At 53.3% G+C, this 17463-nt stretch overlaps 2 protein-coding genes across 2 annotated transcripts in view; both read right to left on the minus strand.

The window, feature by feature from the left end:
* Positions 1-10952, minus strand: part of CACNG6 (calcium voltage-gated channel auxiliary subunit gamma 6) — a 43981-nt gene extending 33029 nt beyond the window's left edge. The window contains exons 1-2 of the mRNA XM_044911338.1: positions 10928-10952; positions 2144-2491 (exon numbers count right to left, since the gene is read on the minus strand). Coding sequence (XP_044767273.1) covers positions 2144-2491; positions 10928-10952 — 373 coding nt within the window. The remainder of the gene's footprint in view (positions 1-2143; positions 2492-10927) is intronic.
* Positions 10953-16697: 5745 nt separating this feature from the next.
* Positions 16698-17463, minus strand: part of CACNG7 (calcium voltage-gated channel auxiliary subunit gamma 7) — an 18916-nt gene continuing 18150 nt past the window's right edge. Inside the window, exon 6 of the mRNA XM_021682255.1 lies at positions 16698-16990. Within this exon, the coding sequence (XP_021537930.1) occupies positions 16733-16990 (258 nt within the window). The 3' untranslated portion in view covers positions 16698-16732. The remainder of the gene's footprint in view (positions 16991-17463) is intronic.

Consider the following 17463-nt stretch of genomic DNA (forward strand, 5'->3'; position numbering starts at 1 on the left):
GTCCGGAGTTCCTCAGCTGGCTTACACTGCGGACCAGGGCAGGAGCTCTGCACGGGGAAGGCAAGTCACCTTCCAGCACCCAGAACGTGTGAAATCGGGGCCTGTTCTCTCTTGGATTGCATCTCCCACCACGTCCCCTCACTCACTCTGCCGGGGGCCAGACACACAGGCTCCCACCTCAGGGCCTTCGCTGTGGCTCTTTCCTCCAGAGAGCCGTGTGGCTCCATCTCTCACTTCCTTCAGACCTCCACCCCGAGGTCACCTGCTCAGCGAAGCCCATCCTCGTCTCCTCACCTGCAACTGCACACGTGTGTGTCCTAACACATTGCATCCTCTCCCCCGTCCTCCTTAGCACCTAGCGCCAGCGAACACGGTAAAGGTTTTGTTTACTTAAATTTCTTATTATTTGTCTCTCCCTCTTGAATAGAACACATATAAAAACAGGGATCTTTTGTTTTTTGCTGCCATAGAGCTGCAATTAAGAACAGTGCCTGGCGCATAGTATAAACCCAATAAATATTGGTCGGGTGGATGGATGGATGGATGGATGGATGGATGGATGGATGGATGGCATTCTTATTATACGCTGTACCCTGTCCTAGGGGTTTCAGGATGCAAGCCCCCACACGCAGCCGGTACCTGGTGCTTGGTCAGGCCAGCGAATGGACATGGATTCGAATGTCCACAGGAGAAAGGAAGTACCATAATGAGAGAGTGGACGGGTGTGAGGCGATAGGGAGCAGAGGCGAATGTGGGGACCCACAGACCGCATGCCTGATCTGAAGGAGCAGCTGCTGCTTGGATGGGCCAATCGTGGCCACTGCAGAATGAGGCCCTGCGTTGTCAAATCTTCCACTAGTTCAAAAGAAGCCGGAAATCAGATTTTCAATGTGAAGTCTCCCTATTTTTAAATGTTGGCAACTGATTCGGATTTTGGTTTCAGTTTTAAACACTTGGCACACCAGACAAAGCATATCTGCACATCCCATCCTTCAGACCTGAGTTCTCTTGGCTCTGCCCCAATCACAGCTGGGCGACCTTGGGCAAGTGGCTTAACCTCTCTGAGCCCCCACAGGAGGGTGCACCTGCCTCACAGGATTAAATGAGACAGTTGCACTCCTTGCTCACCATGAGTGCTCAGCAAAAGAGAGGAGGAAAGCATGGGGAAAGAGAGCGATGAGGAAGTGGAGGGATCTTGGTCTTTTTGATGCTGGAGGCGAGGTTTAGGATTGTGTAGTTGCAGGTGAGAGCTGTGAGGCTCAGGGAGGTGAAAAGAGAGCATTCACACAGGGGACAGACGCATGGTGGGCCTGGGACCCAGACGTCCTTCCTCTTGCCCAGCGGCCCAGGGCTGTGCAAAGACACAGCAAAGCTGAGTGGGAGGGAGGAAGAGCTGGGGAGGGAGAGAGCGGCAGTGGGCTGGTGAGTGGAGGTTGAGGCAGAGGGCGCCAGCTAGGAGAAGGGCTACAAGAGGGAGAGCAAGACCCAAGGACAGAGCAGAGACAGAGACTGGAAGAGGCGGTGGTCTTAGAGTCCAGAAGTGGGGTATTCAAGGAGGAGGAAGAGGTGAAGGAGGTGTGAGTGGAGGGAAGATGAAGCAGAGGAGGCCTAGGGCCAGGATGGGAGGCTGGAGGCAATCCTAACGGGTAGAGCCAAGCATGACTGGAGTCTACAGGAGGGAAGAGAGGAGAGGGTCATGAGCTGTGCCCAGAGAGGGCATGACCATGACGTCTGCGGGAGAAACAGCCCAAGAGGAGGAAGAAGGGGCAGGGGGAACGGTGGGGACTGGGGTAGGGTGGTGTCCCTGGAGAGAAGCTGAGAGGGGGCCTAGAGGAGGCGAGACTGCCCCGGAGAGGAAGGGAGGGTCCAGGGGCAAAAGTGAGAGGGAAGAAGACTGAATGCTGAGGGCGCCGTGGAGGGAGGAGGCAGAGGGACCGATGGGAGCGGGCAGGAGGCGCCCAGGAGGCAGGACCAGGCGCCAGGGCCAGAGGGGAGGGGAGAGTGTGCGGGGCGGGGGATGCGGGAGGGGGCCGGGGTCCCAGGAGAGGTGACAGGTCGGGGGAGGGCGGGCAGCAGCCGGCGGAGAGGGGCCTGGAGTCCGGAGGGGAGGAGGGGCGCGAGGCAGGGGCCCCCCGCACCCTACCTTCCAGGCAGCAGATCCTCCAGAGCCCCGAGTGGGTGAGGCCGCCGGGGTCCTTCTTCTCCGAGGAGCCGCCGCCCCCGCGGTGGGCCGGCGCCTCGTCGCCGGCCGTGAGGTTGGTGGTGTTGCAGATGAAGGCGCGCGTGTACAACCAGTAATCGGTGCTGATGGCGATGGTCATGAGGCCGAAGGCGGCGAAGGCGCCCACCGTGGTCAGCAGCACCTGCACCCCCTTCTCGCACCAAAGGCCCCTCTCTTCGTTCCAGCGCTTCAGCGACTCCAGTTTGACCACGGGCAGCCGGGGGGCCGTGGGCCACCACCGGGGCAGCGGGGGCGGGGCCGTGCCGGCGGCTGGGGGGGACACAGCGCAGGCAGAAGTGGGGGCCCGGGGCCGGCCGGGCTGGGCGGGGGCGGCGAGGAGGAGGCGCGGCCCCGGAGGGGGTCAGAGGGCGGCCATGGTCGCCGGCTGGTGGGGGCGGGGAGCAGAAAACGGATTAGTCCAGAAGGACCGAGCCGCCCCCACCCCACAAAGAACCCCCACTACTTCCTAGGTTGAAGAAACTCCTCCCACTCGGGTTCTCCCTGCCTCCCTTTCTCTGAAAAAGTCTCCCTCGGCCCAGGGCGGTCTTCCCACTAAATCCCACTGGGAAAAATTCCCCCCACGGGGCCTGACACAGCAGACACTCCTCCTGCGCCTTCCCGCTCCTCCCCCTGGTCCTTCAGTCTTCCCCACCGCGAAAGCCACCCCACCCCCACTCTGGCCCCAGGGCTTCCTCCTCCCAAGGAACCTACAAGATCCCCATCACCATTCTGATCTCTCACAGTTCTGTCCGCCCCCCACGTCCCCTGCAAGTTTCACCTCCTCACCTACTATGTCCTGTACTCAAGAAACATAAATTTCTCAATCCCTCCTCAGCTAACAAAAATCTTCCCAAGGAATCCTGACTGTTTGCACAACTAAGAAGAACCACATGGTCACCACACTACCACCCCCATCCCCCTACAGTCCCTTCTGGGTAGGAACCCCCTTCCCCACTCAGACCTCTATGTCTCTGGACCAAGGTTCTGAACCTCAAACGCACTGTGAAATCACCAAAGGACCTTAGAGATCAGGATACCTGATCTTTAGGATACCCACCTGAGCCCCACCTGAGCTCCACCTCAGCCCCATCAGAGAAATTCCAATTTCATTGCTCTGGTGGCCCCAGAGCATCTAGGTTTTTGAAAAGTTCCCTGGGGGATTCTAATGGGCAACCAAAACGTTGGACCCTCTGGTTTAGAAGAATGCCCCCATCTCCCTCATACTTACTCTACAGCACCCACCGTCTCCCTTGGACCAACCCCAATCCCCTACTACATCTTGGACTCAAGCAAAATCCCCCACCCTCTGCTTTGCTTAAAAAAGTCTTCCGAATCTGGCCCCCACTGTCTCTACAACTTAGGCAAACTCATCATAGCCATCACTTTCTCCTCCTCCATTAAGAAAAATTTCCTCCATGAGCTCCACAGAGGAGCTACTCACAGGCATCCCTTCCCCCAGACCCACATTTCCTCTCCATTCAGAAATCTCCCGAGGTTTGATCCAAACTCCCACTGCTGTCCAGGGAGAGCCCCCCTCTCTGCCCAGCATCTCTCCCACCCCATTCCTCTGTCCTTCCATCATCTCCCACTGCCTCCAAATCCCCTGACTGGAGCCCTGGTTCCCTGTTATCTTCATCACACCGATGAACCCCCCAACTCCAGATCTCCCCAACTCACTTGGACCTCCCACTCTCTTCAATTTACAAGAACCTCCCCCCTAACCTGACTTCTCTTACACTACCAAGAATCCCCTTCCTCCACCAACATCTCCTCTACTCGGGAAAATTCCCTTCAGGAGCCCCCACCAACTTCCTTTCTTGGGAACCCCCCAACTCCCCTTACTCTTCCATCTGTGCAGGAACATGCTCTGCAGCCCTACTTACTTCTAAATGTAAATGGAGCCCCCCCCCCCCATAGACAGTGGCCCTCAGAAAAATTTCATCCACGAGGCTACAAACTCTCTTTTAGTTGGGAATAATTTCCCACCCAGCAACCCCCACCCCCCGCCGGGTTTCCTCATTTCCCTCTTCCCCAGCATGCCCACCACCACACCCCCAGCCCTGCCTTCTCCACCCCAACCCTCCTTCCAGGCACAGGACCCTTACCTGCTTCCACCACTCACTGTTTCCTAGACTTCTTTCCCAAACCCCCTGTTAAGGTTCAGAGCCTGGAAGCCAACAGGATACCCCCCCCCCCCCCCCCCCCCCCCCCCCCCCCCTACCAGGGTGACCTTGGCCTTTTCCACCCCCATCAGCTGGCCCTGCCTGGGTCTGCTCCGAGGAGGGGCTGCTGAGAAAGGTTGTCTGTGGGGGGTGTCTCCATGGCAACTGGGCCTAGGGCCCCACACACGTGTTCCCTCCCCCACCTCTACTAGCCCGCCCACACGCAGCCCCTACCCATCCCCATTCATCAGCCCACTGGACACTGATATCCCCCACCCCTGTCCTCAGTTCTGGCCCCTTCCTCTTTCCTTTCCACACAAACGCCGAGTTTCCTCATCTCCTGGCTTCTTCTCCCCCATCTGTACCCCTCACCACCAGCACCACCACCTCCACTGTCCTAGCAAATCTCTGCTTCCACCCCGGGGTGAGCCCATGACCCCAAGGTGTACCCCTCCCCCCGCTGGCCCCCCACAACCAAAAATAAGCAGGGGATGGAAACGGGGTAAGTGAGGGAAATTCTCCATCAAAAAAGATTTGAAGATCTTTTCATTTTGTCGATTTGAGGGGCAATCTGTTTGGTTTTAGGGACTCTTCCTTTAGTCCATCTGTCAGCAGCAGCAAAAGAGGAGGGAGCAGGGGACCCCCAATCCTAAAGCTTCCCGATAGGAGAGGGGTCACCAGCCCTTCTCCCTCTGAAGGGGCTGGCTCCTTCCTCCAGAATTAGGGGGGTCACAGAACCTTCCTTCTACACCCACCCACCTCCGATTAATAAAAAGATCTGTCTCACCTCTGTTAACGATAGGTCAACTCTCCGATGCACTGGGGAGGGGACGATGAGCCCCCCTGTCTGCACCCCCCCCAGAAAAACCCTTGTGGCTCCCAGTTCTCACTGCTCCCCCTCCCCCAGCAGCGAGGGACCCAGGCGTCCGACCTGGTTGGGGGGTGGAGATGAGGAGGCGTACGGGGAATGAGGGTGTTGAGGTGGGAGGGGAGGCTGAGGGGCAGCTCTGAGCTCGGGCCCCAAGGGAGTGGGGGTCGGGGTGAAAAAAAAAAGGTGAGGAGACAATTTGGTTCTCGTGTCGCTGGGTAAAGTGCGGAGCTGGAGGACGAGAGAGAGAGGGAGGAGGGAGGGAGGGGGAGGGGAGCCGCTGAGGATGGGGGAGCCACAGAGAGGAGGTGGGGGAGGGAAAGGATTGGGGGGCAGGGTCTGGGTGGCAGAAGGAAGCTGAGGAAAAAGAGAGAGAGGGACCCAGAGAGGGAGGGAGAGAGACAGAGAGAGACAAGGAGAAGCGGAAAGAGAGGAACCCAGAGACTGTGAAACAGAAATGGGGGAGGGAGAAATTTGGGGGAGGCAGCGGCTGGTAGCAGAAGGAAGTTGGAAAGAGACACACACACGGAGAAATATCCAGAGAGAGAAGGGGACAGAGACAGAGACACAAAGAGAGAAACCAAGAGACTGGGGGACAGATGGGGGATGGGGTAAGGGAGAGGATGGGGGGGTCAGAATGGGATAACAGAAGGAAAGAAGAGACAGGGACAGAGTCATCCTGGGAGGGGGAGGAGAGACAGATGGGGAGAGACAAACAGAGCCGGGGGGGGGGGGGGGGGAGAGAGAAAGGGAGAGAGAAATGGGGGGGTGGGGGCAAGATCTTAATGGAGAGGAGGATGCTTTAGAGAGAGAAAAAGATGGAGAGACAGAGAGAGAGAGAGAGGGAACGGACAAGAGAGTAAATAATAAGAGAAATTTAGGGGAGAAGGCTCTGAGTGGCAGAAGGTGGCTGGACACGGAAAGGCAGGTGCAGAAGGAGAGAGAGAGACCCAAAGAGAGAGATAGGTGGAGAGCGCTTGACTGGGAGAGACCCCGGGATCGAGACACAGAGAGACACTGAGGAGGCATCAGAAGGAAGCTGGAGGAAAACAGGAGAGGGGCCAGGCTCCGATGGATGAAGGAGGTCAGAGATCGAGGGCACCCGCGCCCCCTCCCCCACCACATCCCTCGCCCCTGATCCCTACCCCCATCCCCATTTCAAAGCCACCACCCCACCCCCACTAGCCTCCATCTCTCCACAGCATCGCCTGCCGCCGCCGCCGCCTCTTCCTGTCGTCATAGCAACAGGATCCAGGCGCCCAGCCAAGGCTGGCTGCAGCGCCGGAAACGAGGGGAGGGCCTTTCCAAAAGGACCCCAGGAGCTGTCCCCTTCCCCCAAATCCAAGGGACAGCTCCACCTCCCCAGGCCTTCCCCCCCCCCCAACAGCTGCCAAGGGCAAAGAGCCCCTGAGAATGAAATTCTCTTCTATTCAAGTTACGAGGGTAGTAAGCCCTTAGTTTCACTGACATTTCATCTCCCCACCCCCCCACCCTACCCGTCACTTGCTCCAGGAGCTCGATTCCCCCCCAAGATGGGAACGGGAGTGAGGGGGCAAACAGGAAGTGAGAAACTCGGGTGGAAATCGGTCTTGAACTCTGCCTGGGGCTGGGCGGGACAGCTCTGCAAGTTTGAAGAATAATGATTGTTGGAGTTCCAGGACTAGCCAGTGGGCAGGGGGTGGGACAACTCGAGGCAGAAAATCTGAGAGTCAGAAAGTTTGGTCTTGGATTCAAATCTCAGAGATGCCTGTAGCCAGTGTGTGACCTTGGACAAAACATTTCCTTCTTTCTAGACTCAGTTATAATGGAAACGAAAACTGCCTCCAATGTATGGAGAACGTGGATGAGAAAAGGTCTTTGCACACTGCTCTAGACAGGCAGTTATTTCAAGACTCTGTCCTCCGGCAAATGCTATCCAAAACCCAAAAGCTAGCCATGACCATAGACTTGGGCTAGGGAGTTTGCATGCTTCGATGTCTCGTGGAATTCTTACAGAATCCTTGCGACGTGGGCACTGACGTTCCCATATTACAGATGAGCAAACTGAGGCTCAGAGATGTATCGCAATGTACCCAATAAAGGCATAGTTGGAATAAAAGGCAGAGTTGGAGATGAAGCAGCCTCTTTGTGGGGCTTGACAGGGGCGGACAGCAATAGGGGAACTTCAAAGCCACTTAACATGCCATTTTGGGGTCAGCTCCTCCCTTTTGGGGACTGGCAGAGACAGAGAAAACCTGTATTCCCCACACACCCAATCCCCTCACCCTGGAGGAGCCATATCCTTCTGTACCCAGCATCTCTCATTTCCGCTTGGAATTGCTAGAGATCAGTTTACTTAATTCTCACCATGGCCACGGGGGAAAGGAGTTTAGAGAAGCATTCTGACACCCCTTGTTTGGAAGCAAAGAAACACCAGCCTCAAGGGAAGGGGCCTGGAATTCATTCATTTGAGAACTATTTGTCCCGCCTCTGTTCTTTTGCCAGGGAGAGGGACGCAGCTGCGAACAGTGATGGTCACCGATATAAATTGAGCGCCAAATATTACAGACTTGAAGTCATTTGCAGGCATTGCCTCGGTCTTCCGGCTTCTGTCATTAGCCCCCATTTCAAAGATGTGGAGACTGAGACTGAGAGAGGTAAGCCCATCACCAAGGTAGGAAGTGGTTGCCCTCAGAGCCGGGGCTTCAGATCCCAGAGCCTGCGCTGTCTTCTAAACTGCCTCTGCTAAAAATAAACAACAAAAACAGAAACTTTCAAAGGGTGAAAACAACTATGAAGCTAATAAAACAAGCCAGGGTTTCTAAAGCTCAGAACTAGTGATCCTCGAGGGGCAGTTCTCTGTGGCGGGGACCACCCTGTGCCAAACGCCAGTAGCAAGGGGTTATAATAAAAAATAATTTAGTCTGTCCCACTTCAAATCCTGTTCCTTTTTGGAAAAGCCTCTTAACGTTTTTAGCTGTTTCTTCTCTTACTTGCCTTTCTATCTGTAAATAATAATTATCTTCTGGATGTGTCAGCCTTATACATTATAGATTCCTTTTCTCTGATAGATAAGGTTTTAACTCCTGTCGACCTCACTTTTCCCCTCCCTTCTTCCCCGTGTAAATAGTTTTAGTTCTTCTGTTGGTTCATTTTGTGGCAGGAAGCGATAGACTACATCGTGATTGCTTGTTTCAGAGGGCGTATATCTGGTTTCTTTTTAGCAGCTTTATTGAGATAGAATCCACATACCAATACAATTCACCCAGGGAAAGTGTACCACTCAATGGCTTTTAGCTATAATCACAGAATAGGGCAACCATAGAGTTTAGATCCATTTCAGAGCATTCTTGTTAGCCTGTGGATTTACCACCCACCCTAGCCAGCCATCATCCCCCACCACCCCCCACACCCTGCCCTAGCCTCAGACAATCACTAATCTACTTTCTGTCTGTGTAGATTTGCCTATCCTGGACATTTCATATGAATGGAGTCATACAATATGTGTTTCTTTGTGTCTAGCTTCTTTCTACTGAGCATGTTTTCCAGGTTCATCCATGTTGTGATATGTATCATTATTTCACTTCCTTTTACTGATGAATATCATTCCATTGTATGGATATATTACATGTTATTTATCCATTGGATATTCGGGTCATTTCCCCATTTTGGCTATTGTACATAATACTGCTGTGAACATCTGTGTTCAAGTTTTTGCATTGGGCACATGTTTGGGTTTTTTAAAAAAGATTTTATTTTATTTTTTTAAAGGATTTATTTTTATTTTTATTTTTTACACTTTATTTATTTGAGAGAGAGAGAGCATGGGGCGGGGAGGTGGGGCGCGCAGAGGGAGAGGGAGAAGCAAATTCCTTCCCACTGAGCAGGGAGTCTGAGGAGGGGCTGGATCCCAGGACCCTGGGACCATGACCTGAGCCAAAGGCAGATGCTTAACTGACTGAGCCACCCAGGCGCCCCCAAAGATTTTATTTTTTAAAAGTAATCTCTACACCCAACGTGGGGCTCAAACTCGCAACCCTGAGATCAAGAGTTGCATGCTCCACCAACTGAACCAGCCAGGCACCACGGACATAAGTTTTCACATCTCTTGGGCATATACCTAGGTGTGGCATTTCTGGATCCTATGTTTATCCTTTTGAGAACTGAGATAGCATCTCTGAACTTTGTGTTGTAGGACAGAAATGTTAGACCCACTGATCAACCCTTCAGTTCATGGAAGGACCCTTCAGAAGGGGTGTCACAGAATGTTCCGGTTATGGCCCCTTTCAGATCTCATTCCTATATTTGCTCATGAATTTATGTCACATTATCCAAGGTCTCGGGGCGCCTGGGTGGCTCAGTCGTTGAGCGTCTGCCTTCGGCTCAGGTCATGATCCCTGCTTCTCCCTCTCCCACTCCCCCTGCTTGTGTTCCCTCTCTCGCTGTCTCTCTCTGTGGGATAAATAAATAAAATCTTAAAAAAAAAAAAAAACATTATCCAAGGTCTCCCATGGGTTTGACCCAGAGATCTAGAGGCTGTAGAATCAGAGATAAGTCTGCTAAGCCCCTAGGCTCGAGAAGGTCCTCTGCCCTTACTTCCCCTGATCCCATGTGGTCGACAGAACTCTAAAATGACCCCCAATATTCTCACCCCCAGCATACACACTCTTTAGAACTGCCTCCCCTTGAGTATGGGCAAGCTTGTGAATAGGGTAAAGTGTCATTCCCATGATTAGATTACACTATATGGCAAGGTGAAGGGATTTTGCACATGTAATTAAGGTCCCTAATCAACTGACTTGTAGTTAATCCTGGGTGGGCCTTTACCGTAATCAGGCAATCTCTTCTCAAAGGGTCCAGAAGTGGCAGAGATTCAGAGCAAGCAATTCTCCTGCTGTCCTATGTCAGAGAGGGCCACGTGGTGAAGACCCAAGGATGACATCTGCTAGCAAGAACACAGGAACAACGTCAGCTGTACAATCACATGGAAATGATCTCTCTCTCCTGAGGGAGGTTGGGAGTGGACCTCTCCCTAATCGAACTTCCACATGAGGATGCAGCCAGCCGGCATCTTGATTGCAGCCTTGGGAAGCCCCGAGCAGAGGACCCCGTGCCCTGTACTGGCATCCTGCGCCATGGAAAGTGTGAGATAATAAATACATGCTGCTTTTAACCATTTGTGGTCCTTTGTTACACGGCAGCCAATCACTAATAGACCCTGTAAATCACATTGCACTGTGAAGGTCACACAGGGACAGCTCAGCCAGGGGCGCATTAATGCCACCTCTCCATGTCTCCCTCTCCCCCACTCCCACAACCAGTCAGTCAGTCCCCGTGTGCGGGCCCCTCTCCCTCCTGGATCCCTTTCATATCCACCCCCTTCCCTCTGTCCTGCTCTTGTCTGGACTGTCCCACCAGCCGATGGATGCCACCGGTCTCCCTCCAGTCCGATTTTCACTCGGCCCCTAAAGGCTCTCCAACACTCAGAGCGGACCCTTTCCCTCCTCTGCTCAAAATTCTCTTATGGCTCCCTATTGCCCTCAGGAGAAAATATAAGCTCTTGATCTATGTCCTTTGCCAAGATCACCAGTCTTGTCTTATGCCATCCCCACAGCTGCCTCCTGCAGACTGGAGTGATTTTCCCCACTCTGCTCGGCTCCTTTACACTTCCGAGGTTCCTGAGTGTGGCTCCCTCACCTGGAACCCCTTCCACCTTGTCCATCTCTTGGAATTTTCTTCCATCTCCCACATGAAGACTCAACTGAAATGCTCCCTCCTCTGGGAAGCCTTCCCTGACCTCCCAAGGCTGCATAAGAGGATACAGATGCAAGCTGCATCCCCCATGCCCTGTCGTGCCCCCATTAGAGCAGGGTGACTACCCTGCATTGTGACTGGCATGTCAGTCTGTCCCTCGCAGCAGAGTGGGGGCCGGTTCACTTCGCTATCCCCATAGTGCCCAATTTGGGTAAATAGGAAGCGTCGATCTGCAGGTGCCAAATGGATGGACGGAGAGATGGATGGAGGAAGGAGTGAAAGACTCGGGGAACAAGTGGATACATATTCTAGGGTCCTCGGGCAGCCAATTACAACCTCCCATCCCTGTCCAACCCCTCTCCCGCCTCATATCCTGCGTGTGCGTTCTCCCTCCCAGGTGCTTGAGTGTGTCTCGTCAACAACAGCTGGGGCCTTTGTGTTTTCTCAAGAGGAACAGAGTGGTGGTGGCGTGTTTTCCCGCTGTACCAGGAAGAGAAGATCAGCGTTTCTAAAATGTCCTCATTCAGGGTGAAGTGGAAATATTCCAGCGCTGAGGAATCAGGTGGCCCGAGTTCCAGTCCTTGCTTTTCCTTGCCTCCCTAAGGGACCCCAGAACCAAACACTTGTGCTCTGGGCACTTTGTCCTCCTGTCTGTAGAGGGGATGGGGAGGGGGTGTGGGTAGTGATCTCACTCCAGATGGGACGTCCTGGGACGATGATTCAAAGTTACACATCCAAGGAATTGTGGCAGGGTTTTGGGGGTATCTGTGAAGCTCTGGAAATTGCCTATGAAATTTTGTGAATATGGGTACTCTTTTCTGGAGGTCTATAGCTTTTATCCGGTTCTTGGAGGGACCCCTGATCTCCTACGAGTTAAGATTCACTGCCTATTGACAGATTTAACCAAATCTCATTTGTGTCAGTAAAAATTAAAAAAAAAAAAAGAAAAGAAAAGGCAAGGGAGAGTACGTGAATGCAAAAATATTGTTTAAGGCAGGTTTCCTCAACCTGAGCACTAGTCACATCTTGGACCAGATCATTCTTTGTGGTGGGTGTCATCCTGTGCATCAGAGAGCATTCAGTAACATCCCTGGCCTCCACCCACCAGAGGACAACAGCACCCCCTCCCAAACTGTGACACCCAAAAATGTCCCCCCGGGGGCATAATCAAAAATGATAACAATCGTTCCGTTGGGAAATGAGGCTGGGGTTGGGATCAGTGAGAAGATGAAAGGCACTTTTTTCTTTTGGTCCTTCTCTGCTGCTTACATTTGAAATTCATGACTAGGCATTAAACTTATAATAAAAGTGAGTTTATTGCTAAAATAAGTTACGTCCATTCAAGGGACACACACAGCTGTTGAATAAAATGAGGTGAATCTCTACATCTGATGTGCTTCTGCTTCCATAACAAACAATAGCAATGCTTAACACGTTTGGTCTCAGGACCCCTCTATACGCCTAAAAATTACAGGGGACCCCAAAAGCGTTTGTTTCTGCGTGTTATGTCTATTGATATGTAACGTATTCAAAATTCAAACAGAGGAGACTTAATCTGTACTAATTTCAGGAAAATAATAAATTCATTGAATGTTTACATAAACAACTTATTTTAGTGAAAAATAAATGTGTTTTCCCAAACACACACAAAAATATAGTGGTCTTGGCTTATATTTTTGAGAGTCTATTCAATGTTTGGGCTACTAGAAGAAAGCGGGGTTCTCATATCTGCTTCCGCATTCAATCTATTGTGGTACCGCCCATGATGAAGCCACAAAAAGACTCTGGACCCTATACACTCATGAGAGACTAAAAGTGAAAAAGGCAAACCATATCTTCGTATTCTTGCAAAGGTGGTTTTGATCTCATGGACCCCATCAACAGGTCTCAGGGATGCCCCAGGGGCCCTGGGCCACACTTCGAGAGCCACTAACATGTGTATGTGGTATTATTCTGTAAATTAACTGACTGGGTAACACGGTGTAAGAATAATGATAGATGGGGCATCTGGCTGGCTCAGTCAGTAGAGCATGTGACTCTTAATCTCAGGGTCTTGAGTTCAAGCCGGAGACTTCCTAAATCAAACGAAGAAAATGATGATAGGTAAATAGATGGAACTATGTGGCTTCAGCATACTCAGAGGTGTACAGCTTAGTGGTTAAGTGTGGTCGGTTCAGGAGACCCCCAGGATTCAAATCTTAGCTTGACCACTTACTAGCTGTGTGACCAGGAAAAGGTTAATTTATCTCTCTGCACCTCTAGGACCTCATTTATAAAAATGGGATGAATAGAAAAGCACCAGTTTCCCTGGGTTATTGAATGCAAAGTGGCTGGCACATAGGAAGCCGTCGATAAATTATGCAATTAATTTATGCAAACTGTCGTTATTAAGCATCCTTGAAAAACAATAAGTTAGCATTATATAACGGATACTAGATATTCTCCGTAATACATTGCCATGTGAAATTGGGAGGTGCAGAACTATGTGTATATGATGGTAAATGCTGTGTCCAATAAACATGTATGAGCTACATATTCACCTGTGTGGGAACGTCAGCTGTACAATCACATGGAAATGATCTCTCTCTCCTGAGGGAGGTTGGGAGTGGACCTCTCCCTAATACACTTGTATATACTTCAATATGCAAATAGATTCTTGAAATTTTACATGGTATGATGAAAATACTTCAGGGTGTGGGGGACTTTTGGATGTCAAGAGGTCAGAAGGACTGACATTTCACAGCATTTTTTAAAAAGATAAACAAATCTTTAATCTTTAAGATCCCGTTCCATTTTCAAAAGTAAAAAACAAAACAACCAAAAAAAACCCCACAAAAACTTGGTTGGTTCTTTTTTAAAAAGAACATAAGCTTTAGGACATTAGGTTGTTAAGTTCTGGACAAAATGAGCGAATGTCCATCACTTGCACCGAAACTGCCCTTTCGGCAGGCAAGACAGACAGCACCAACCAACCCAATCAACGGGGACATCCTTTCCCACGGAGCAGGTAGATATTCAAAATCCCTCTCCACACCATGCTCCAGGCAGCCAGTAGGAATCGATTCATCTTGACAAAGGAGCTGAAACATCTTTGCCATCCCAGATCTCAAGCATGACCTCCAGAAATTCCTGAAACCATTGGAAATGACTCAAAATATTTCCCTCAGGGAGTCTGATCCTGCTGAATCTTATTCTTCCCTGCTAACCTGCCCCCACCACTCTCCCTGTTCCAGAGGGATTTGGAGTCCTTCTAGCTCACCCCCCCCCCTCCTTTTTACAGAAAAAGAAACTGAAGCCCCAGAGATTAAAAGACTTCTCAAGGTCACAGGATGAGTTTGCATCAAAGTCATGGGTGAAATAGAGTGGCTTGAGAGAGGAGGTTCTGGGACCAGGCAGGCCTGGGTGGAAATTCTCCTCTGCATCTCACGAGCTGGGTGATCTTATCGTCCCAAGTGCTAGTTTCTTCATCTACAAAATGGGGCTGTGTGCAATGCCTAGTTCCAGGAGGTCTGGCAGAATCCAATGAGCTAACACATGGAAAGTGCTCAGCACAGTGTCTGACACCTAATGATAGCTTGGTGAGTGTGGTCGTGATGGTGGGAGCTGTCCTGACCGCCCCCAAGAGCCTAAGTCCCAACAAGGCGAAGGAGCCAAAGGGCTAGCACTGTTTCCTTTTCAACACACTTCAAGAAGAAGCTTATTAAACATTCAGGCTGTTTTCAGTCCCTCTGTGGAGTAGGTGAGATCACAGATGTTAGGGCCCACTTGGAAACCTCGGACAGGGGGCTGCTGGGAACATCTCATCCGATCACATTCGGGAGGAAAGTGTGCAGGGAGGAAAGTGTGCGTCTCATAGTAGGTGTTCAATCAACGCAGCAGTGATTGCTCGATAGAGCATTAGGAGAATCCACTGCTCCCCAGTGAGCAGGGAAGGAAGCTGAAATCGTTGTGCCTAGGTGACCCTGGGTGAGTCATTTCACTTCCACGGCCCTATCTGCAAAATGACTTCAGTAAATTCAACATGTAGGCTTGGGGAGAAAACCCAATGAAGCAATAAATGTAGAAGGAAGGCAAGCAATAGTAACAGCACTCTAAGTGGTCAGGGTAACACCAAGAGTTAGTTTTTATTGATCCTGACGGGCGTCACTTGCTGTCCTACATGCTTTACACGGACTGAATTATCAAGTGCTGCTGTTAATAATTAAGATGATTAAGCAACTTAACAAAGACCAATCTAACCTTGTTCTGCAGGACTCAAGGCCCCCACCCTTGGGGCAGAGACCAGGACCCAGACCCTCTATCCAATCCCCTCCCCCTCGGCAGGCGGAGACGTGTTTGAAATAAAGTTTATTGAAGTTTCTGTCGGTATTTACATATGATACACGGCAAATATCAGAGCCAGGCCCCCCACCCCCCCTCCCCACCCCCAAGCCCCCCCTCCCCCCAGCCTCGTTAAAAATCGCTGCGTAAAGACAGGTTAACTGCTGCGGTCCCCCCCCCCCCCCCCCACCTAAGATGCAAACTAAAAGCCCCCGTCCCTCCCCTGCCCCCTCCCCCCACCCCGGGGGCCTTTCTGGTTCCGTGTACAACACTGTGCTACCTCGCCCCCGCTCCCCTAATAAGGGGGGAGGGCGAGTTTCTGGTGACCTTCCCCCCAAATCTGTCCAAGGGGGCGGACGGACCCTTGAAAGAGGCCAGAGTTGGGGGTCTGAGATGGGAAGGGGGACTTCGATGAGGGGGAGTGCCAGAAAATGGAAGACTTGGAGGTTTGGGGGGTTTCGACCCCCGCTACTGCCTCTCCCTCCCCCGACGGGGCCTCGAGGGGGAAGAGGCGGGCACAGGTGTGGAAATGGCACGGAGGAATTCCCTCCACCCTAGGGTCTCCATCCCTGTCATGTGGCGTGCGGGGCTAGATGCACCTAGGGGCGTTGGGTGAGCGGGGAGAAAGGAGGGAGACAGAGCTGGAGGATGAGGAAGAAGAGAAAGAAAAAGAAGCCAAGGGCAGCTGAGAAAACAAGGAGATCCTTCCGACGGCGCCCGCTAAAAGGCTGGTGACCTTCAGGAGGCCGAGAAGAGCCCAGCCGGTGAGGAAGAAAGAGGCCTCCCAGGGGAGCAGAGAACTGGGAGGGGGGGACACCAGGTAAAGCACGCCCCGGCCTCCCGCTCCCCACCCCACCCCGCAGCTGCGGGCGCAGCAGGAACACCGTCCGCTGCACCCGCGGGCCCGGAAGGTCCGGAGATGAGATCGTGCGGGGAAGGAGAGAAGTCGGGGCCGAGGGGAGAAGAGGATGGTTGGCATTCCAGGCGGCTGCCGAACCTACTCTCCAGCCCGGCGCCCCTGCGGCGAGGCAGCAGGCTGTGGGGCTCCGGGCGGCTAGGCGCCTGCCCCGCGGGCCCCCGGCGCGCACTGCGCGCAGCAGGGAAACCGCGGCCCGGAAACTGGAGAGGAGGGGCGGGGCCAGAGGTAAGGGGCGGGCCCCGGGGGAAGGGGCGGGGCCGTCTGCGAGTGGATCGGACCGAGGAGGTCGAGAGGCCCCGAAGGGGGAGGAGCCCTTGGAAAGTAGGAGGGGCTAGGACGGCGGGGCGGGGCCACCAGGAAGAGGGCGGGGCTAAAGCGTACGCAGCATCCTCCCCGAGGGATCGAGAAGTCCCGAGGGAGGGAGCGGAACTGTGGGGCCCGGAGACCCCGGAGGAGGAGGAGGAGGAGGAGCAAGAGAAGGAGGAGGAGGGAGCGCCGAGGGGCGGGCCTCAGCAGGGCGAGGTGGAGATGTGCAGGTGGTCCGGGTACTTGATGGCGGGAGGGTAGTTCTGCGTCATCTGGATGGAGACGTCGCTGGAGATGTCGGAGGGGCTGCGGCCGCGGCGCCACGCCTCGGGCTGCAGAAACTGGCCCGAGTAGTCGGAGCAGTCGCTGAGACGCGGGCGGTAGAAGGCCGGGTGCGGACGGTACATCTCCTCCTCCGCGTAGCGCTTGGTGAACAAGTACACGGACATCACGCCAGCCCCCTGTGGCAACGCATGGTCAGGGTCCCAGAGGCTGGTCCCGAGGTCCCAAGGACCCCAAGACTCCAGACCCCCAGCCCCTCCTCGCTCAGACCCAGAAGTCCAGGCCCGCAGCCCCCTCCTCTTTCAGACCCAGGAGTCAGGGACCCCAGGCCCCTCCTCCCTCAGACCCAGGAGTCCAGACCCCCAGCCCCCTCCTCCCTCAGACCCAGAAGTCCAGGCCCGCAGCCCCCTCCTCTTTCAGACCCAGGAGTCAGGGACCCCAGGCCCCTCCTCCCTCAGACCCAGGAGTCCAGACCCCCAGCCCCCTCCTCCCTCAGACCCAGAAGTCCAGGCCCGCAGCCCCCTCCTCTTTCAGACCCAGGAGTCAGGGACCCCAGGCCCCTCCTCCCTCAGACCCAGGAGTCCAGACCCCCAGCCCCCTCCTCCCTCAGACCCAGAAGTCCAGGCCCGCAGCCCCCTCCTCTTTCAGACCC

This window comes from Neomonachus schauinslandi, chromosome 16 (assembly GCF_002201575.2).
Source record: "Neomonachus schauinslandi chromosome 16, ASM220157v2, whole genome shotgun sequence".
Classification (NCBI taxonomy): Eukaryota; Metazoa; Chordata; class Mammalia; order Carnivora; family Phocidae; genus Neomonachus; species Neomonachus schauinslandi.